At 36.3% G+C, this 22,582-nt stretch overlaps 1 protein-coding gene across 5 annotated transcripts in view; it reads left to right on the forward strand.

Moving 5' to 3' along the window:
* Window positions 1-22,582, forward strand: part of XPOT (exportin for tRNA) — a 30,535-nt gene that overhangs the window by 3,687 nt on the left and 4,266 nt on the right. For 3 of the 5 annotated variants that reach the window (XM_074572266.1, XM_074572256.1, XM_074572247.1), the window contains exons 2-21: window positions 1,245-1,378; window positions 3,201-3,283; window positions 3,811-3,867; window positions 6,058-6,127; window positions 7,301-7,519; window positions 8,081-8,265; window positions 8,632-8,800; window positions 10,127-10,363; window positions 10,692-10,730; window positions 13,714-13,776; window positions 14,744-14,868; window positions 15,715-15,859; window positions 16,016-16,135; window positions 16,315-16,409; window positions 17,214-17,283; window positions 17,723-17,961; window positions 18,457-18,742; window positions 20,596-20,785; window positions 22,104-22,220; window positions 22,306-22,421. In XM_074572266.1, the coding sequence (XP_074428367.1) occupies window positions 1,319-1,378; window positions 3,201-3,283; window positions 3,811-3,867; window positions 6,058-6,127; window positions 7,301-7,519; window positions 8,081-8,265; window positions 8,632-8,800; window positions 10,127-10,363; window positions 10,692-10,730; window positions 13,714-13,776; window positions 14,744-14,868; window positions 15,715-15,859; window positions 16,016-16,135; window positions 16,315-16,409; window positions 17,214-17,283; window positions 17,723-17,961; window positions 18,457-18,742; window positions 20,596-20,785; window positions 22,104-22,220; window positions 22,306-22,421 (2,685 nt within the window). In that variant the 5' untranslated portion in view covers window positions 1,245-1,318. The remainder of the gene's footprint in view (window positions 1-1,244; window positions 1,379-3,200; window positions 3,284-3,810; window positions 3,868-6,057; window positions 6,128-7,300; window positions 7,520-8,080; window positions 8,266-8,631; window positions 8,801-10,126; window positions 10,364-10,691; window positions 10,731-13,713; window positions 13,777-14,743; window positions 14,869-15,714; window positions 15,860-16,015; window positions 16,136-16,314; window positions 16,410-17,213; window positions 17,284-17,722; window positions 17,962-18,456; window positions 18,743-20,595; window positions 20,786-22,103; window positions 22,221-22,305; window positions 22,422-22,582) is intronic. The other 2 variants (XM_074572283.1, XM_074572276.1) reach the window with 1 other exon arrangement.

Consider the following 22,582-nt stretch of genomic DNA (forward strand, 5'->3'; position numbering starts at 1 on the left):
GATTTTCTGGTTTCTATACTGCTACAACCTGCAATTTTTTCTTGGTACGAATTCAATTTTACTTACTAAATTGCCTTTCATGATGCATTTTGTTCTAGTGTATTCTGTAATGAGTTTTATAGAAACGTCTGTCTGTTACCATGTTGAATTTTGGGCTCTCCTTTTCAGGCACACTCGCTGCCAGTTGTCACTGTGCCACCTTTCTTCCAGTGGGGGAGGGTGAACAGTAGAGCGTGCACAAGACACGCAATACTAAGAAATCGGAAGTTCTACCTATAGGCATGTAGGCAGCTTGAAACCACAGCTGCTTTGTATTTCATCTCTTCCTCTTGTCTATCTTTCTTTCCCCTACCTCCTACATCCTTATGTAACAAGGCCTTATTTCGGGCCTAATTAACTGTGTTACCATGGTACATCAGTGGCGGGAGGGTTTGAAGGATAGATGGACTTTTGTCCCCTCTTGCTGTTTAACAGCATCCTAGTATTTTATTTTTTTTAATTCCCTATGTTTTACCAGAGCATTGCAGAACAGCCTGTAGAGGCACATCATCTTTAGAACATTTGTCTAGCTTGCTTGGTAATTTTGCATTGAATTTTCTAAATAAAAATCATTGCTAGTAAATCAGCACCCATTAGTAGGAACAGAAAACTTTGTTAACAACCCAGTATGATGTATTTTGTGGTTAATTTCTGTGACACTTCTCTTGTGTGCGCTTGCTTTAGAAGGAAGACCTCCTAATGACTTTGCCCCCCCTAGGGGAAAAACTTCATAAATGTGTTTATGAAGCATCTTAACAATATTGTAGAGATTATTTTTTTTTCTGCAGTTGTGAAGTTTGTGGTGCTGAAAAAAAAATACAGCACGCTATCATTTAAGTAGCTGATTTATGCGTATGTCATATCTTGCTGAAACCTCTGCATGCTTGAAATTTGAATAGTTCAGTTGAATAGTACACATCATGTCATTTCTTTGCTGGTTAAGATGATAAGAGCTCTTTTGAAGAGAACTAAAATATATGGACGCTTCAAATTTTCCTTATTCAATAAGAAATTTAGTACCATTAAAAGTTGATGAAAGGACTTAAAATTCTGATATCTGTATCAAAATTCTGCACATTCATGTTTTAGTGGGGTACATACTATGCATTTGAGGTTTGTGGGCAAATTTCTGTGGTCGTTGCTGTCCTGCTTTTAATTTTTATTGTTCTGCTGAGCAAATAAAGTTTCGCTTTCTCTGTTTTCAGATGATCGTAGCTTCTCTTCTAGAAGAAGTGGGCAAACCAGTTAGGAGTAGGAAACAACGAGTATAGCAATAGAGATGGATGAACAAGCCCTTTTAGGGCTAAACCCAAATGCTGATGCGGACTTCAGACAAAGAGTATGTAATTAACTTGCTTATCTCTCTAATAATTGGGGGTGCTGTTTCAGTGCAAAAGTCTCATATTTTGGGGTTGGTGTTTTTTTTTGGTTAACCAATACGTAGGGTTTGAGGTGGCAAGTACAAAACAAAGTCATGTTGCAAGCATGTAAGCTCAAGATTGTGTGTCACCAGTTCTGTGAAATTACACTTAACATGCGTAGAATTTATTTTTCTGGGCTCTGACTTTTTCAGTCCTTTCAATTCTTCGTACTTGTTGCTCAGCTCCTTACGTAGGTTCCCACAGAATGAAAAGCAGCTGCTGAAAACAATGAGTTGCTTGCAATTGCCCTTTGAATTCTTAGGTGTGGGGGTTTGTTTTTTGTTTGAATAGATTAGCTACCTTTAGTGTCTTTTAATGAAATGGGTGTTTTTAACTGTAGCAAAGCTTGTATTAGTGTAGAGTAGGTTAAGAAAGTAATCATGGTGTGTGGGTAACCGTTACTTCATAAAAGAGAGATGCTGCTATGAAAAGGCATTACAATTTATAAAACAACTTAATGAGTAAATCTTTCTGCTTACTGATTGATTATCAAATTGATTTAACTGTCTACAAGATAACCTCCAGTAAAATCTTTCAGAAATGTGGATGTTAACACCTTGGGTTTGTGTTCATAAAGCAAATCCTGGAATGTATAAGAAAGTTAAAAATGTGGTTTGGTGCAGCCTAGTATTGTTAAACAGCCTGTTAAATATGTTGGTTCTGGGTGTTTGTCCTTGAAAGAATGGATATAGTTAGTGTTCTGTTAATGGAATATCACTGTAAAATTTGACCTTATAGATTTATTGACCTATGTAGTCTGCCTAATTTTGAAATATTTTTATAGTAAAAAGTGACTTACCTTTTCTCTAATCGTGTAAGCTGTAAAAGATGAAGGAAGTATCAAACAATTTCTAGTAAGACTGTTCAGTATAAGAAAATTACCAGTACAACCTATAGGAAGTGAATTCTTGTTTTAAGGACTTTTCAACTCGCTGAATAAATACTTTGGAAAATTACTTTGGTGAATAGAAACAATTATGAACTAATGCAAAAACCAAAATCAAACCCAACAGCCAAAAAAAACCTTATTGAAATGCATGCGTTCATAGAATTGAAATGTGTTGTTAATCTAATCTCTGTTTCAAAAGTTACTTTACTGTTTTGTATAATAGGACACACTAAATCTTAAAGCAATTAGATCAAGTTAACTGTTGTCAAAAGCTACTTAGAAGTTCTGATAAGCAACTTGATTTAAAAGGAAAAAAAAATTAGTAGTTTTTTTCCAGTCTTGTAATAGATTCATAAACTGACAGTTGTCAGGTGATCAGTGTTTGAATGTTTCTTGAGGTGTGGAATACAGACAGAGTGGCGCAACAAAAATAGCGAGTTGTTTTCAGTGAAAAATCTAAATCACTTTCTCTTTAGAACGTGTGGAAGGAATTTTAACTTGGCTATGAACTTCCACCTAAGCGGAAAGGCCCTGAGCAACTTCTTCTAGTTGACTCTGTTTCCAGAGGTCCGTTCTAACCTCAACATTTCTGATTCTGACTTCTATTTTCAAGTAACAAAAATCTTTATATTAAAAGTAAAGTGGAAATGGGTACTTACAATATTAACACTTAAAGAAACATTCTTGTGCTATGGTAATTAGGGAGCCATATAAATACTTGGATGTATCCAAATACTGTTTGGTTTTTTTGAAGGAGAGCTGTTTAAATGTGAGTCTAAATGTGAATGAGTTGTCTTGCTGTGTGGTTTGTTTGGGTTTTTTTTCAATGAAACTTACTTGGATGGTTGCAGGCACTAGCCTACTTTGAGCAGCTGAAGATATCTCAGGATGCTTGGCAAGTCTGTGCAGAAGCGTTAGCTCAGAGTATATACAGGTAATCTTTACCAAAATACATTGATTGCTACAATTTTTAGATAATAAGATAAAAAATGCATGTAAACTATATGGCATGTGGAATGTCCCTTCTTAATCTATATCTCAGGTTGTCTGTAGCTTTGCTTTTTAAGATACCATGTACAACTTGTGCTTAGTGTGCTAATGGACCACAAACATATTCTTGAAGCCTGACAGACTTTTATAAAGGCAGGATGCAACAAGCATTGTGGTTTTGTATGTTCAGTACTGAAATCAAAGCATAGCAAATTGCTGGCTATAGGAAAAAAAAAGGATTATAATAGCAAATATAAATACTAGTTTAAGAGTTTCTCATTTTTACCAAATGAACTGCTCGTGTATTTGTTATTTTTGCTTTGAAGTAATAGCAGTAGCATTTTTCTGTGGTGCACAATAATTCTTGATTTGTCAAAGGGATCACCACCTAGTTGTAATATTTGAGGAATTTTTTTCTTCCCAGAGAAGCATACCATGTTTCCACCAGTAACAGCATTTTTTTTTTTTTAGTGATGATCACATCAAGTTCTTTTGCTTTCAAGTTCTGGAACATCAAATTAAGTTCAAGTGAGTAATCTTTCTTGACCCTGGCCATATATATATATATTTAATTTTCCCTTTTTACTCTGCTTGCAAAAAAACCTGTAAATGCTATCTCTCATCTCAATGTGGTTGATGAGGTGGCTTTAATCTAGTACAGAGGACTTCCTTGTGTTTATTCACCTTTGCTGGGAGAGGAGTAGTTGGGTTTTGAGCAGCATGCTCTACTTAGCTAGTCTAACACCTGTGTGTGGCCCAACACAGACTGTTATGGTTTGAAGAACCCACAACAATTTATTGTTATTTAGGCAATTATTCTTATCACCTGATTACCCCTCTCCACCCAGGAAGGTGAATCAGGAAGTAATCAGGAAACCTGAGGGTTGAAATAGAATAAGACTAAAGAATTAACATTAATAATACCAAAGAACAAATATTGATCCCAATACCAATATAAAATATATGAGGATTATACTCAACCAATTCTATCAGCAGGAAGCTGTGCACTCCCAGCAGTGGACAGCAAATGTTGGACACTGTGAGTGCTATGGCTTTGGGAGGAAGGGAAGGGCTCAGGAGTCCAGCACCGGGGCAAGAAGTGCTCAGGACTGCCACCATCAAGGAAGAGAAAGCTCCTCAGCAAGCTTTCTAGTTTAGGTTGAATGTGACATTTGTGGTATGAAATAATCCTGTTGGCCAGCTTGGGTCAAGTGCCCAGGTCTCGCTCCTCCTCATCCCTGCACTTGGAAGGCTTGAAAACACGGAGACCTTGAAACTCGCATACCATAGCTGGCTATAAGGTAAATATTTTCACACATTCAGACACTAGAGTCTGCTAAAAATGCAGTTTTCCCTAGCATTAGAAGAAACCTTACTGAAAAGTAAAATTACTGAAAGAGAAATCAGTCCTGTGTCATTCAAACCAGACCCAATTACCAAGAATTGCTTGAAACTTAGTCCTTCCTTTCTGGAGATTCAAGCCTTATTCTGTACTCTCACTGATTTTTGCAGAAGAGAGACCTGCAAGCAGCAGCCTTGCTTAGTACAGGCTCCTGGACTTCAGACAAAGCCCTATTCATTCAATAACCATGGCAGAGACGTTAAGAGAAAGTAGTCTTTTCACTGTGTGATGTTTTTGTAGAATCAGAAGTTTAGGAAAAAATACTTTGAAATAATTGCATGGAACTGTTGTTTGGTTTTTTTTCCACACTTCAGGCTTCTTTGGTCAGAACTTGAATGCCATGGCAGAGGTGTCTGTTTTTTGGAATATCACCGTAACTGGTTCCAATACACTAAACATGTGTGTCAGCCTTTAGATAGGAATAAGATGTATTTTGTGACTGATTTTCACAATTATGTATCAGAGCAAAAATGAAAGACTTAACTTTCTGTGATTTTTATTTACCTGATTTTACCTTGTTGTACACCTTCCTCTGCCTGTTCCACTCCTGTCATCTGCTTCCTGCAGTGTGTTTTCTCTAGTTTTCCTGCTTCTTATTTTCTTTGAGCGTTTTCAGTGGGGTTGCTTTTTTTGTCTCCTTAATGAATAGTTACTTGTGCCAGGAACACTGGAGCCACACTCAGCAGTTATTCCCGTTAGGGGCAGTACCAAAGCTATAGCTAGATATTGCAAGGAGAGTGTTCTTGGCTGAGCTAGTCCTGGGAAGAAACGTGTTGTGTGGGTAGTATTTGAGGTAGGCTGGTTATAATGTCAAATTTTGCCAAGACTGTATGTATGATGTAAAATGGAATTACTTGTTTGCCTTTTTTTTGTTTTGACATATGTCTGATAATAAATGTACTGTAAGTCAGATCAGTGAAGGACTTCCTTGTCCTCACTATTGACAGTCTTCAATGCGTAGTAAACAAATTTGAGCGTATACAGATGCTGCTTCCTTCTCCCCACGGCTTATGGTCAAATGTGTATTTTTCTCAGGGTCATAAGTCCTGTCCCTGGTAGAGCAGTCTTCCTGCAAACTTCAATACAGGAGGCAGTAGTGCCTCAAAATGTAATCTATTGAGATGGGCAAAATGTTTTTCCTTATGTCTTTGAGTCAAAATTTTAACATGCAAATATCTGTGTAAATTCCTTTTCTAGGAACCTTTGATTTACATTAATGTGCAGTATTATGTGCCATATTAAAAGAGTTTTGCCTTACTAAATGTTGTGCTTGTCATAAGGCAGTTGTATTTTCGTCTCATTATGCTTTGTTTCAGATACTCTGAACTCACTGAAGTCCAGCAGCAGCTAATTAGGGAAACACTCGTAACATGGCTGCAAGCACAGGTAAATACGTCTTATGTAGTAGGCTAACGTAAAGCATTGAGTGTGGGCTAAATGTTTAATCTGTTGTTTGAGTTTAAATATGGCTTTCTGAAGATATACAGTATCTGATGGTTAAAAGCTTTTAACATGCTAATCTTTATTAGAAGTTCTTTAAATCGGATGTTGTGAAGAAGTCTGTGCTTGAACTTACTACTAAATATGATGGCTGTGGCTTAATCAGTTGTGTGTGAAATAAGGAGTATGAAAAGCTTCGCTTTAGAGAGGTATAATCCAGATTCCCGATGTTCCTGAGTGTCTGGAGGAGGAGCAGTAATTCTGTGTTTGAGACCCTCTTGGCTGACTCCTGTCTACTTAGAATACCAGCAGATGTTTATGAATGAACAGCATCACTCCTGTTAATACTATGGCAGAGTATTGGCTACTCTTTCTTGTGGAATTAGTTACTGTAACTGAACACATAGTATCAGTTGGACCCAAGAGTTTGCAATCAGCAGAGCCATCCAAGTGGGCTGGTACAAGTCTTTGCCTATACCAGCCATTACCTAGTTATCATTCCACTTCTGCACTGGAAATTAACATTGTTGCTTTGTTTGTAGAAAGCTTAACAGGAAATGGAACATAACACAATTTGAAAAAGAACAGATCCTTGTGAAATGGATTAAATTGCTTTTAATTTTTCTTTGTGGCAATTTGTTCCTTTTAGGAGGAGTTATGGAAAAGGGGAAGGAGAGGGATTGAGATTGGTAGTGACAGATTGTTATTTTTCTTTTTTGCCCCTGATGAGATTAGATTTAGAAAGTTCCTATACTGTTCTTAAAGCTAACATCTAGTTTAGGCACAAGCTAGCTATAAGATGACTGTAGCTTGTTTTCTGGAAGTTCTTCTTTACTCCTTTCACCAAACCAACAAATAGCTTTTAGTCTGTGAATAGTACACTTAATGTCTTAGTACAGAATGAAAGGCTTAGGACTATTGACCAGAGAGAATGTTTTCCCTGTTTAATACAATTTAGCTAATTTTTTTTTTTAAATCCTTGGAAAGGTAAGGCTTTTATTGATCTCATTCAGGAAGGGAGGTAGTACATTAATCGCTATAGAGAGATCAACAAGCATATATGATTCTTCTCTAATTTAGTAAGAATATACAAATAATAAAATATCTCGTTTCTAACAGATGCTGAATCCCCAGCCTGAGAAGACTTTTATTCGCAACAAAGCAGCGCAAGTCTTTGCATTGCTTTTTGTTACCGAATATCTCACAAAATGGCCCAAGTTTTTTTTTGATATTCTATCAGTAGTTGACCTTAATCCACGGGGCGTGGATATGTACCTCAGAATCCTGATGGCTGTTGATGCTGAGCTGGTAGACCGCGATGTTGTTCATACATCAGAGGCAAGTTATTATTTTGCATTAACGTTTGTTTTAAATTTCAAAAATGTTCTCTCTAATTGGAGCAGAAGACTTGTAGAGAAGTTGTTTTTTTTTCATATGGCAACTTTACCTTAGAGACATTAGGTGGTTTAGATCCAAAAGCCATATGTTGTTTAATGCTTTTTATGATTTCATACTTTTCAGTTAATGTGTTTTTTGCTTGGAGAACTAGCAAACAAAAACTAATGGGCTGAGTTAGCCAATTTAATGTTAGACTGACTCATTTTAAAAATATTAATTTCTTCTAGCGTCTGTTTTAAGGAGTCTTAATATCAAAAATCCTTTTAATGATCTAGAGGACTTCTTTCCCCTTTGTCTGCCTTCCTTTAGCATTTGGACACTGTGGTAGGAAAAAAAGACTGAAAACTAGGGTATTTTGGTTTTATTTCTTGCAAGAAATAAAAATGTCCTCTTTTGGGGTTTCTGATATGAGTTATTTATCTTGTTAGGAGAAGTGGTGTCTGGTAGTGGATACAAAAATGCTACTAATTTGACTGATTTATCCTTTTTCTGTATTGATAGGAGGCTCGTAGGAACACCTTATTAAAAGATACTATGAGGGAACAGTGCATTCCAAGTTTGGTGGAATCGTGGTACCAAATCTTGCAAAACTATCAATATAATAACTCAGAGTTGACATGCCAGTGCCTTGAAGTAGTTGGAGCTTATGTATCCTGGATAGATTTGAGCCTGATAGCCAATGAAAGGTAAGGGAGTTTTGATGGAATATCTTTGCAAAAATAACCTTGATAGTGTGCTGACTGTATTTCTATGAAACAGAATTAAAACTCCTCTCTGAAAAGGGACTTTTAATTATATACAAATCTTCAGAGGTTTGGAGTTTTTAATAAAGTGATGGACTTTGCAAGCCCAGCTGATATAATGATCAAAGTAGACACTACAGCTTGCTGGATTTTCCTTATAGTGTATACAATGTTGAGTTTAGTCAGTACAACAGACTTCAAAACTGTTTTATAAAAATAAACCATTGTAAATATGTACACAAATAATACAAAGCTTCTGTAAGATGCTACTGTGTACATATAAAAAATAACCTTTTTTTCTTTTTGAAGGTTTATAAACATGCTGCTAGGTCACATGTCTGTGGAAGTTCTCCGGGAAGAAGCCTGTGATTGTTTGTTTGAAATTGTAAATAAGGGAATGGACCCGATTGATAAAACAAAATTGGTTGAATCTTTATGTCAAGTATTGCAGTCTGCGGGTCTCTTCAGTATTGATCAGGTTTGTATATTGCTTTTTACAATAGGAATGAGACATAGGTTTCCGACAGTTCTTAAATAAGCAAATGAACAGAACCCTATAAAACTAAGTCCGCAGATTAAGGAGAATTAGTTGTGCTTCTGCATCAAAGCTAAATGGTTCTTAAACTTTTCTCATACTTAAATTAACAGGTGGTTATTAATATTGCTTATTAATTTAAAATACACTGCATTTCGTTTGTCCTCAGCGTGAGTTTTTTCGTTTCGGAAGCAAGGCATTATGTAATTCCTCTGTTCCTCCCCTAGAGCATGTTTTGCTTACTGTTAATGCTGCTTCTGTGTTTCTTTGCCTTTAATCTTCTCTTCTGGGTGATTCAGTAATAGGTATTGCAGCCAAGGTAGAGGGGTTTTTTTTAGAGTGAGACATTAAATCAGCTGTGCATAATTAGGTAGGGGGAAGAGCTTTCTTAAGGGCACATATGTTGTTCTGCATGTCTCCACCATCAGACAGGAGCCTTGAAATTCTTATCTATAAGCTGGAAAAATATACCTACTAACCAAACACACATTCCCTGGCAGTTGCAATGTTTAAGGAACAGCTGTTTGCTACCTGCCATGGAGAAAGGGGAACCAGCCCTTTTGAAGCTGTAGTCCTTGGATTGCGAGGCATTTATCTCTTAATTTTGAAGCCTTTGTCAAATCTGTATTCCTGCTAGAATGCAGAAAATGTGCATTCATCAATTCATGTGTTTCTCTAAAAATCTTACCTCAGCCTCCCTGAGGCAGGACTTGTTCTTCCGGTTTTGTACAGTTATGGCAGGGAGCAAAGCATCTGTTTGGGGTGACTAGTCTAGGGGTATTTCTCAATTCTGATCAATGTATTTCTGCAAAAGCAAGCCATGAATACTTAATATTAACTCACTCTTACAGGCAGTACTGAAAGTTACTCGTTATCAGTATTTCTGAAGTGAGCCACAGCTGTTAATTCTTTGAAGTTTTCCCATAAAAAGATTTTCCTCTTATACAGCCTAAAATTTATGGTAGGTATGCGCTTCTGCTTTTATTTTGAACCTGCTTCTTGCTGTAAAGTAAAACGAGAAACAAACTAATCTGAAGAGATGAAGCAAGCTACTGTTGTATAATGGAGGACAGCCAAATGTGGCATTGCTTTAATTTTTTTCTCTCCATTTCCCAGGCAAAACGAACCAGACAATTGTACTTTCCATCTAGGAGACAAATACTGGCTTTACTTCTTCTACATAACAGACATGGATAGTACAGTCTGTAAGCTCGTGCCGTTTAAACCTGAGCTCTGCTAGTGTTTTTAATTGGATGTTTTTTCTTGCAGGAAGATGATGTGGATTTTCTGGCCAGATTTTCTAAGCTGGTCAATGGGATGGGGCAAGCATTGATAGCTAGTTGGACTAAACTGATAAAAAATGGTGATATGAAGAGTGCTCAAGACACTCTGCAAGCTATTGAAGCAAAGGTGTCCCTAATGTTGCAACTGCTAATTCATGAAGATGACGACATCTCATCTAATATCATTGGCTTTTGTTATGACTACCTTCACATCTTGAAACAAGTAAATATGTTTGGCTTCAATTTAACATGACTTTTTGACGTATGATTTAGTTTGATTTGTGTGGAAATATATGAATCTTATACTATGTGCAAGCTGACTTGCAAAGTATGTTATTTGACTAATGAGCATTCAGTATCTTTAATGGCTGTGGTCATGCTATTTCTATAGTGTTGTTTAGAAATCTGAAGGAATTGGGTTAGATCTTGCATTAAGTGGAAAGAAGGCTTGCAGCTCATATGGCTGTTAAAAAAGCAAACCTGTCTTTTCCTGTTAGAGAGTAATAAAGGAGTTACTATACAAAAAATAACACTTGGAATTTATTTTACAGCTTTCTGCGCTTTCAGACCAACAAAAAGCTAATGTAGAGGTAAGTAAAGTATTTTCTTTTTACCAGAGTTTGTTTTTTTTTTTTTCCAAGGACCTATTCGGTCTGAATTTTTCATTTTGCTGAAACAAGTCATGTTTTATTTATATACCTTAAAATGTACATGTGACAATAATTAAAATGGCAAGCTTAAAAGTAAGGACAGTATGTTCCATCTTCTGCTAAGTAACTACAGATGTTTCTTTAAATAGTAAACCTATATTGAATTGTGTATGAAAATGAAAGCTATTTTAGAGCTGGTCTTCCCAAGCAACCTTTAAGCATATGTTGGTAAACTCCTATACTGTCTGTACAGTTGGTAGAATGTTCTTAAATCAAGATAGAAGAAGAGGTTTTTTCCTGAAGCTGCAGTTCAAATATAGCAGTTGTACTTATAATGAGCAGTTATATGTTAAGCATTACATTAAACTATACATTAAGCTTCAGTTTAAGATTAGGTTTATATGCTGAAGTTTATACATATACTTAAGTTTATATATAAAATATTACATTTAATAAATAAGGTTTATGTCCAGTTTTGGAGGTAGTAAACTTTTTTCAGCACAGTCCTTTTGTAATTTCTTTTCCCTATCACCCTTCTGCACCAATGTGGATGTAGTAACTTAGATGTTGAACTGGTTAGATTGGTGCGGGTATTTTGTAAGTTCATACAGCTGATGGCTGTGAATCCTTTTCTGTTACAGAGAAAACTGAATTCTGTACCTGTTCTAACATGAAAAGTTGAATTTGTATAACTGTGATCTAGATTATCTTAGTCTAGTTTTGCCTAATGCCTGTTTAAATTGGATGAAGTAATACAATAAAAAAAGTTTGATAACATCACTGAATCTTTTAATTTTTGTTACTATGTCTCTTTTGTTCTTAGAACTGTATCAAACCAAATTACTACTGCAGTGCAGTCAGGACATTTAACATTTGAATGTGTGACTGTCCTGAAATCTATTGCTTTGGTAAACTTGCTTTCGTACTGAAGAACTTTGTGTTATAATTATTTCTTAATTTTACTGAGCACTTCTTGAGGATTTGTGTTAAATGGGGAAGCAGTCATACCAATCTTTCTTCTTTCATCCAACTCATGATAAGGAAGTATTTGGAAGTAGTCTAAATCTTCTTGTTGCCTGTCTTATGCTGCTAAGCACACAATTTAAAGCTTTCCTTTAAAGTTTTGCACATAAGTAGTTCTCCCTTTCAACTCAGTCATCATTTGAACAGGAAAAAAGGGGATCTTGTTTATTGTGGCTTTGAAGTCCCAAAGTTTTTTCTCATCAGCAGAATCACAATTCTTAAAATGACAGATGTTTCTAAGCATTTCTGGCTACAAGCATATCACACTAATGTTTTGCAGTTATTTCAATATCACTTCTTAGAAGCAGAGACTTCTCACAGATAATCCTGACAATTGGTGTCAATTAGAAAGCCCGATCACACTCTTGCTATTTGACCATGTTCTTCCTCAAAGTATCACAAGTGTCTATTTCTGCAAGATCACCAAGAATTTCACCTCAGTAACCTAAGTTTAATTCATTGGTCTGTTTTGGTGTTAAAGAACGTCAGGTTTTTCACTTAAAATAAAAAATGTCGTTGTGATTCATTTGTCAAGTGTTTTGTTGTTTTTTGTTGTTTTTTTTTAATTTACCTTGCTCCCATGTTTATTATTTGTCTGTATTTTATGGATGTTCGCATTCAGAACCTCCAGTACTGGAAGAGAATCGCAAAATGCTAATCAAGTTCTTGCTGATACAGTCAGCACTTTCATTTGCTATAGTTATAATAAAAGCCGTTGGGTACTGTATTTAATCAACATGGTGGGGGAAAAAAAAAAGCACAAGTTTGGGTTTTGGGTTTTTTTTTTTTTACGTTGTAGTATGTATAGGGATTAGGTGCTGTGTAATGCTGATCTCCAACATTCAGTGAACCTGTTTCTTGTAATAAGTACATGGATATGTCCTGCCTCATTACTTGTTACTACTTGATACTCTCTTGGACTTCTAACACTCTATTGTTGTCATAGACATAAAAATGGTCTGCCTCTGATTCAGTTTTATTTATTCAGAATAGCTTTCTGGAATATTTAGATTTAATACATGTTTTTGTAGGTTCCCCAGAACAAACTGCTAAAATAAAGTGAAAATTAAAATATAGTAGATTTTTAAACACTTGTTTTAGCGAACTGTATGTCTGTCCAATTACTATCCATCCTAGAAAGCATGAATGGATTTGAGTACTCCATGTACTTTAAACATTAAATCAGAGTTTTAAAAACCCAAACTAGTAAATGCTTAGTAAGATCAAAGTGATACATTTAGAGTTTGAGACTTCAGTAGAGACGAGATCAAGTCTTTAGTCCTGTTTTAGGACTTAACAACAGTCCTTACTGAGTTGAAATTGCACATTAGTGCTTTAACCGATGTAACAGTTTGCTGCTGCTGAAAAGGGAAGGCTTTGCATTTCTTACTGCTGTTTGCTGCTTCTGGCTCTGACTCTTAGATTCTTGGCTGAACCAATTCAGCTTGTTAACCTGTCCCCCAAAAAAACCCTTCAAGGATGTTGAGCAATTAGAGAAGTTAATGTTATGGCTAAGATGACCTGCCCCTTTAAAATAGGATCTTGGACAACCTGTTTAGCTTCCTCTGCCTAGTTTAGTCATCTTAATTGTTGTTTTCAATGTGAACCAACGAGCACAGATTACAAGCAGGGAACAAAGCTAGATAAAACTGTGAAAGACTGAGAGCTCTATATCATAATCTGTTCTGTGTATGGCATCTGTGTATTGTTTGCATATAATCCATCTTTTTTAATTTGGACTGTTACTTCTGCTAAACCTCTGAAAATAATAATTGAAATGGGATTTAAAATATTGAAAATATTTAACACTTGCTTTAATGTTCCTTTCACCATAAGATTTTAACTGTTGCTTCTTACTAGTTGTCTGCTTCTATGCTTACAGTTCTGTTTTTTATCTTAGGCAATCATGTTGGCTGTTATGAAGAAGTTGACATATGATGAAGAATATAACTTTGAAAATGAGGTATTGTGTTATATGAATAAACAGGCAAATGCAACTTAAATTATGTGTAGTAAAATTTGCTTACGCTTTTAAAATCTCTATTTTTCATAGACAGAGGATTTGAAGGTAGGAAGCAAAGGTCTGTAAGCAGAAGTTTTTTTCCTTTGTGGAAAGCTGTTTTAACCTCTGGGCGTATCTGCATAGGTCAAAACAACATAGTAAAGGGATATCCAAGTCAGTTCAGTTAATAGAATATTTCTGGCTGCGTTTGTGCAAAACTATTCCTAGGCAAGTACAGCTGTGCTGTTAGATAAACATAGCTGTTGAGCAGGCTTGTTCAGTGAGAGTTTGCGTGTTTCTGCACATCACTTCTGTCTTGCAAAAAGATTTGAGAGATATGGTGTAATGAAACTCTTGAAGAGATGCTGCTTGACCTACTTTAGATGGTCAAACATCTGCAAAAATAAGCTAAAGGAGGCAGAGGGTCTTTGATTTCACTTTCCTCCCATGTTTACATCTCTGTCAGCCAGCAATAATGATCGAATATGTTAGACTTACTTTCGCTTCAGGCTGTTTGGAGAGCTATAGTCTTAAAAAAGTTAACTGTATGCAGTCTGTCATAAATGTTTCTGTTAGTTTAACTTTAAAACTAAGCTAGATGCTGAGAAAGAACATCTTTGAGGAGTGAGTCAATTTTCAAGAATTGGGTCAATAAGGCTTTGCCAAGAGCACTTTTTCTTGTACTTCTGGCTAGTTTTCAGTTTGGAAAGCCTTTTTTTAATGTTTCTGGACTGAATGCAGTGGATCTCAACGCATTGCAACCAGCCAAAATAGGAGCCTGCAGTTATGTTGCATTATTGAATTCTCTGAGTGTATTATACTGTTCTTGTATGTACATGTTTTCATTTTAGGTATAACTGTCTAAAACGACTGTAGATTAATTTAAAGATGAAAAGAGGGTCTTCACTGACATGTGACTGTTTTGTAGGGTGAAGATGAAGCAATGTTTGTGGAGTACAGAAAACAGTTGAAACTGTTGCTGGACAGACTTGCTCAGGTCTCACCCGAGTTACTGTTAGCGTCTGTCCGCAGAGTTTTTAACACTACACTGCAGTAAGTTGGAGGTTTTTTAACTTGTTTTCATGATGCCTTTAGCTTTTTTTGCTTTTTGTAACTATCAGAGTTTGTAATGAACATAAGTGTGATGTAGCAAGGTGAAGCCAATTGATAGAATGAGCTTGTTACAACTTCATGATAAACATGAATTTGTATAATCTCTTACTCAGCTGCTTAAAAAGGAAAAGCTTTCTTTTTGTAACCTTAAATGGCAGCTGATTTTATTTTTTTTCCCTGGAGGTGTCTCTTTGTCATTTACCTACACAGCAACAGCCATTTGGGCAGGTGTTCACTTTACACCTCAAGGAAATGCTTATGAGATGTGGCAAATAATTTTATGTATTACTTCTATCAGAAAACGAAGGTTCAATAGGGAAAAGAAACTAAAGTGAAGTATTTTTTACAAGAAGAGCAGAACCAATCCTGGAAACTATGCATGTAAATAAAGAAACACTATTACTAGTTGCCTGACTAGGAGGACAGTTGTGTGTATACAAATAGGAATCTAGTATTGTCGGTGGCTTCCTTGTACCTTGCTGTTTAGTGAAGTTGATGGCTTGTCCCCACATGGCATAGTATGTGGGTTTATACCTAAGTAAGCACTTCAAGAAGCCTGTTCAAGAAGTCTGTAGCTTTCAGGTTGAAACTGGTAAAAGCATATTGGTAGCCCTCTAATGGAGGGGTGCTGCATTTGTGGATAAAGTCTTCCAGAAGCATCCAGAAATACTGCTTTTTCTATGCTGTGCATCTGAAGAAGGCTCAAAAGAAAATACTAGCATGGTAGAACTATGTTTGTTACATAAGCTACTACGGACTGACATGATCTTCACGTTCTTTCTCTAGGAATTGGCAGACTACGCGATTTATGGAAGTAGAAGTAGCCATAAGGCTGCTGTATATGTTGGCTGAGGCTCTTCCTGTATCTCATGGTGCTCACTTCTCTGGTGATGTTACAAAAGCTACGGCTTTGCAAGACATGATGAGAACGGTAAGCATGTGTGTTGTGGGAGCTATTTAAAAATGCTAATAAAGACTGGAACACTTCAGTTCAAACGGCTCATCTCAAATACGAGCATGTCACCTACATTGTAGTTTGATGTTATAAATGGATAAAGTACTAACTTGCTAATGCTTTTATTTGTAGCTGGTGACTTCTGGTGTTAGTGCCTATCAACATACATCAGTGACCCTGGAGTTCTTTGAAACAGTGGTCAGATATGAAAAATTCTTTGCTGTTGAACCTCAGCACATTCCAACTGTTCTAGTAAGTTTCATCTCAATTGCATTTTCAACTAGATAAGACTAGATAAGTTCTCTAGGCTTAAGAAATTTCCTTATTTTCTGAAGGTCACTAAAGAAACCGGGTTTCATAAATCATTGGATGATTAGCTCTTCCCCTCCTTGTTCAGGGCTTCTAAGGCTGAGATATTTTCTTGATTGCAGATGGCATTTTTAGATCACCGTGGTCTTCGCCATACAAGTCCCAAAGTACGAAGTCGAACAGCTTACCTCTTCTCCAGATTTGTCAAGTCTCTTAAGTGAGTAAAGCTGTTACAAATGTATCCCGATTGCACTGAATTTACCATACATAGCCCTTCTGTATGTCACAGTTGTCACTGAAACAGGCTGGGCTTCAAATGGACTGCAATGAAGTAATATATCAATACAGTGCTTTTAGTAAGATTGTCCTATCGTGCAATACTAAGGTAGCAGTGGAAAAATTTGTCACTGGACAAAGAACTCGAATACATGTCCTTAGCTTATTTTGACTAGCTGTTAAAACTGATCAACAATATAAATGTCTGCACTGCTTTTCCTTAGTCAGCAGAGCTGAGAGTGAGTGGATCTGGAGACTCCCAAGAGTAACTCTTCCCTGTGCCTGACCAAATTCTGAATATTTACAGGATTTATACTGATGAAGTTTACTTGGTGTGTTAGAGCCCTTCAGACAGTCCTGTGCTGTTGGTCTTACTTCACAGGCATGTATTTAATGTAGAGGCAGGAGAAGCTCCAAGTTCGTTCAGATTTCAGAAGGATCCGTTTTTCAAGTATTAATGAAAATATTTCACTCAGATGAGTGAGGCTATTTATGCATGCTTCAAAAAAAAAAAATAATGAGGGAAAGAAATATGTTTATTTCCCAATATGCCATGTATCTATTTAGCCTACAACAAGCACCATATCCATAAGCCAGGTTTTTCTCCAAACAGCGCTTTGATACTTAAAGGGGAGTTCTATATTGAGAAGGTAGTTCAGTGTCTAGCTTTACAGCCTAAATAAAATACCAGGAAATCTGTAAAACTGCACACTAAATAGTGTTATGTACTTATGTTTGCCTTCAGTAAGCAAATGAATCCCTTTATTGAAGATGTTCTGAATAGAATACAAGACCTGCTGGAACTTTCTCCTCCTGTGAGTATTTGCAGCAGGTTTTTGTAATAAATAAGGCTTGCACTTACTCATCCGTGTGCCTGAGTACTTGCTGAAGTGTAAGTTTAGTACACAAACATTTAAACACAAAAAATTTGTCTTGCTTTTCTGGTGTGAGATCACTTGCATGCTTCCATTTGTACCTAACTTTAATAATCTTGTTTATATGGATTTCTGGGACCATTGGCTAGAGATGGGCATATATATAGAAGGCTATCTGTCTAAATTGTATAAAAATAGTTGTTCCTTCGACTATGTTTACTTAACACTTCTACATAAGTAGGAAAAAAATAAAACTATTGTAAATGTACTATTGAGATTACTTAGGCATGATTAAAGAAAGCGTAGTATCTTTAAACTTTGAGAAGACAACTTTGATAAAGGACACTTAGTAAATTATGCCTGTTATCTTCCATTTTAGGAAAATGGTTACCAGGCTCTCTTAAGCAGTGATGATCAACTTTTCATTTATGAAACAGCTGGAGTATTAATAGTTAACAGTGAATACTCTGCAGAAAGAAAACAGGCTCTAATGAGGAATTTGTTGACTCCGCTGATGGAGAAGTTCAAAGTATTGTTAGAAAAACTGATGATGGCACAAGATGAGGACAGACAGATGGCACTGGCTGACTGCCTCAATCATGCAGTTGGGTTTGCTAGGTAGGTACAGCACAGTGACCCTGTGTGTTTCTGGTTTGAGTAAAAGGGGAAATATAAAGGATTTATTGGGAGGAGGGGCTGAGTTTCTACCTGTGCTTTATTGACCTAGAAAATCATCACTGGTTGTAGAATTTCTTACAGTAGCCCAGAAGAATAAGTTAAGTCCCCTTAGAAAAGGCTGCTATGGATGTAGATGCAGAGAATATTGAGCAAGTTTTATAATGAACCAGCATCTGTTCCCTTTCTCAGAGAATTGTGTGGAGCTATTCTAATCATAAGTGGTTTGTAAACTGTTAGAATTTAATTTTCCAAAAACCGACAAAGTGTAGCTACTTCATGTCAAATAATTCTGTTCATTACTGCCAGTGTTTGGCTCCCATTTAATTAAATTCTAGTTTAGTGCATGGGTTTTAAAGTATATGTTGTTCTCAGTGTTATTGCTTCTTCATTGTATTGGAACGTGAGCTTATGTAAAACGATGTATTGCTTTTACAGCCGAACCAGCAAGGCTTTCAGCAATAAGCAAACTGTAAAACAATGTGGCTGCTCAGAGGTTTATCTGGACTGCTTACAAACATTTTTGCCAGCTCTCAGTTGTCCATTACAAAAGGAAGTTCTGCGAAGTGGTGTCCGCACTTTCCTTCACCGCATGATTATTTGCCTAGAGGAGGAAGTCCTTCCGTTCATTCCTTCGGCCTCTGAACACATGCTTAAAGATTGTGAAGCAAAAGATCTTCAAGAATTCATTCCTCTTATAAACCAAATAACAGCTAAGTTTAAGGTAGGATATTGCATAAGCTTTTCAGGATCAAAGCGTTGCTGATATCTCCTCTTTTCTGGTTCCCAAAAAATAGCTGTGTCAGAACCTTTATCTCACAATTAATAAATAAATATATTTCTAAAGCTGCTACTGGAAAACACAGTCTTCAAACACAGTTGTATATTGCTGGACTCTCAGTGGTTAAATGAGTGTTTTTCTTTGATTACTCTCAGAATTTTGTTGTTTTAAAACTAATAATTAATATTTATTATTTTAAAATACTACTTGTAGCACAAAATTGTTTTTGTATTGACACAATTAACTTCATGTCCCCTATCGAAGTGTAAAGCTAATATTATAAACTATGCAAGCTCCAAAGTGAATTTTCTCATTTTTTATAATGAGATTTCCAGGAGATACAGAGATACAGAAATACCAGATGCGTGTCTAGGGAAGAATGTTGATTTACAAGATCTTGATGCAGTGGTGTTGCATAAAAACATATGCTGAGGCTTAATGCATTGTTATTCAAAATACATTGAGAAATACAGAGGTTTTGAAATGGAGGCATGAGATATGTATTAAGTAGGAGTAGGACCATCAACTGATTATCTAGCAAAGATTCTTGAAGTGTAGCCTTTGAGAGCTTCCTAGTTTCAAACAGTTCAAATGCAAGGTCAATGAAATCTGTGAAGTTACTAACCTGTTACTTGTGGTTCATTCCCTGGAGCTGCCACAAGAATATTGCGCCCTTGTGAATGGGATGGGAAATTCGTTGCTGTACGAGAAGGCTAAGAAGCCCTTTAAATAGGCTTAAATAAGTCTTTCAGTGGAATGCAAAAGTAAAATTACTAGAAGTGAAGGTGTGAATCTAGCATGTGGACCTCTGGAATATCCCATCTGCTGAGCAGAGAGAAGGAATTTGAAAACTCAAGTATTTCAGAGATTAGGGAAGAAGGCTCTTATTACTCTAGTCCTTTTTGGAAGTTATGCTTAAAAGTAATTCAGGATAACAGTAGATAATTAAAAATAGTCTAAGGTGAAGGTTAAAAAAAAACAAAAAAAACAGTCACAGGAGCAAGACTGGACAAATACCATGTTCAGATGTGATGTTTAGCTTTGTATGGTACTGTACCATTCTTACTACAATATGTTAAAACAAAGATCCTACCTTCAACAGTCTCAGCTTAAATACCTTCCAGGTACAATAAAGAGAAGATTAAAGATAAAACCTCGTTAAAGCATTAAGAAATTAACATCTGAGTTGCCTCTTTACGGAACTCTAGGGTGTCACTGAGTAGCACACATCTCAGTTTTTCGATTCGTAAGTGTTCAACTAATTTAGTGTCCTTACACATTTCATATTTCTCACTGCAAGTAGGACATAAATGACAAGTTTATTCTGTAATGCCAGTAGTATTTCAGCTCAGTGAAACTTTTTTGTTTAAGCAGTCTTTAAAGACAAGTACTACGAAAGGCAGCCCGCTGTCAGTTTCAACATCTTAGAGATGCATTTTCTGCAACTACAGTGACTTTATGGTAGCCTCCCCTTGATATTTCAGGGAATTTGAAATAGTGTCTGTCTGAACAGAAGGACAGGAAATCCTGAAAAGGCTTCTGTATCTACTCAGAGTGAGACTAAATAGGACGAGGGATTTTTTTGTGCAAAAGACTTGCAATAGGTGGTGTGTAACTCAAGATGCAGTAATGTTCATGGTGACCCTGATGTGACTGACTTTGTTAAAGTAGTTGGTATGTGAAAATACTAACTTTAAAGGTGAATCAAAGCTGAGAATTGTAACAAGTCCTTAAGTTTTAATTTCAAAATGTTCAATTTCTGTAACTGAGTTGATACCCTCTTCTAATCTCCACAGACACAGGTTTCGCCTTTCCTGCAACAGATGTTTATGCCACTCCTTCATGCTATTTTTGAGGTGTTGCTCCTTCCAGCAGAAGAAAATGACCAGTCTGCTGCTTTAGAAAAACAAATGTTAAGGAGGAGTTACTTTGCTTTTCTGCAGACAGTAACTGGCAGTGGAATGAGTGAAGTCATAGCTAATCAAGGCAAGTAGTTCAGTTTCTCAAAGAACAGTACTATGGTTACTATCATCTAAGTTTTGTCCACTAAAATCATTAGCCTAATTCCTGTCAAGTACTATTAACAATGTTAATAGTTAATGGACTAATGTAAATACAATATTCAACTTGCCTATTGCTTACCTGTTGCACAAGAACTTGTGTTTGTGAAATCCAGCTATAACAGGCATATTCTTCCTGTTGATCTTCTCAGCTTATGTGATCACTGGGTCTATAAGAAGAAGAATGGTGAAGAATGGTGAAGAATGGTTTATAATACATCCTCATGCGTCATTGTATTTGATTGGTGAATCAGAGATCGTATATCAAATATCTAACATCTAACAATATAGATATTATATATAATAATAGATATATCAATATCTAGCAATGGTCAAACTGTTGGGCAAGACCACTCACAGCTGCCAGTATTCATAGTGGTGTTCATTTTCTGAAGGACACATCAGTATTTCTGTAACTTTATTACTATCGCCCCATCTTATCTATGATAGAAGGCATCATATGATTTATATATTTAGTTACCAGGTTTTTCTCACCCTTAGTGGCCAAATGCAAATTGGTGCTTTTCATAGCAGGAATTTGAAGTTGAATGTCCAGTTGCTTGATTCTTTAAGTAATGATCTCAGTTTGTATTCCATCACCATCAAAATGGCTAGGGACCTGAGAAGCTTTAAAGTGAGTCATCTGATAGGTGGAGCTCAGACTTCCTTTCCTCCATCCTAAAATGATGGTAATCCCTGTGGGAAAGGGAAGTGTGGCATTAAGTAGTAGTGAGAGCTCTCTTGAAAGAGGCACTTTGGTAGTTGTGATGGACCAAGAAATTTGTAAAGGGATCTGTTTGATAATATAATAAGCATAGATGCAGCACAGAAAAGTGTGATAAAAATATCTTTCCATATATTGGAAGATAAGCGAACTACCTCAGTACTGCTGAGTTTTAATTAACTCTACCAGGTTTGGGTAGAGAGGAGAAAACTTGTATTTGTAAGCAGGTCATAATAACCCCCTCACCTTTGTGTGTATTAAAGGCCAAAAGAGCAATTAAAATCTCCAAACTTTAAAAAACCAACCAAACAAAAAAAACCCCCAAACTATTATAACCTAAATAAGAGTTGTCTTGCATCGTAGGGGAAACTTCCCAAAAATATTTGAGATTTGTGCAAAAAAGAGCTATTTTGAAGTTGAAGCATGTCTTCCAGGTCAGTATTTATATAAAACAGTGTAAGAGTACAGAAAGATTTTAGGCTGCAAGTTGAAATGACAAGCTCACTTTAATGTGTTTAAGGTGCAGAGAATGTGGAGCGTGTGTTGTTCACTGTCATTCAAGGAGCAGTGGATTACCCAGATCCTATTGCACAGAAGACTTGTTTTATTATTCTTTCTAAGTTGGTGGAGCTTTGGGGTAAGACACTCTTTCCATAATTCCTTTGCACCTGCTACTAACCATGAAGCAACCATAGAACATGGAATGTTATTTTTCTTTTCAGGAGGTAAAGATGGACCAGTAGGTTTTGCAGACTTTGTCTACAAGCACATCGTTCCTGCATGTTTCTTGGCACCTTTGAAGCAAACGTTTGACTTAGCAGATGCCCAGACAGTATTGGTGTGTATTATGGACCTTTTTTTTTTTTTTCCCCTTTCATTCTTTTGGAGCAGATTCAAGCTAAGAAACCTACAATGGCCATGTGGTATCAAAGATCATAATCTCACAAATAAAATCTCTTATGGGTTTTTTATTGAGGTATAGAGGTGATTAATTATTGA

Source organism: Larus michahellis, chromosome 1 (genome assembly GCF_964199755.1).
Source record: "Larus michahellis chromosome 1, bLarMic1.1, whole genome shotgun sequence".
NCBI classification, from domain to species: Eukaryota; Metazoa; Chordata; class Aves; order Charadriiformes; family Laridae; genus Larus; species Larus michahellis.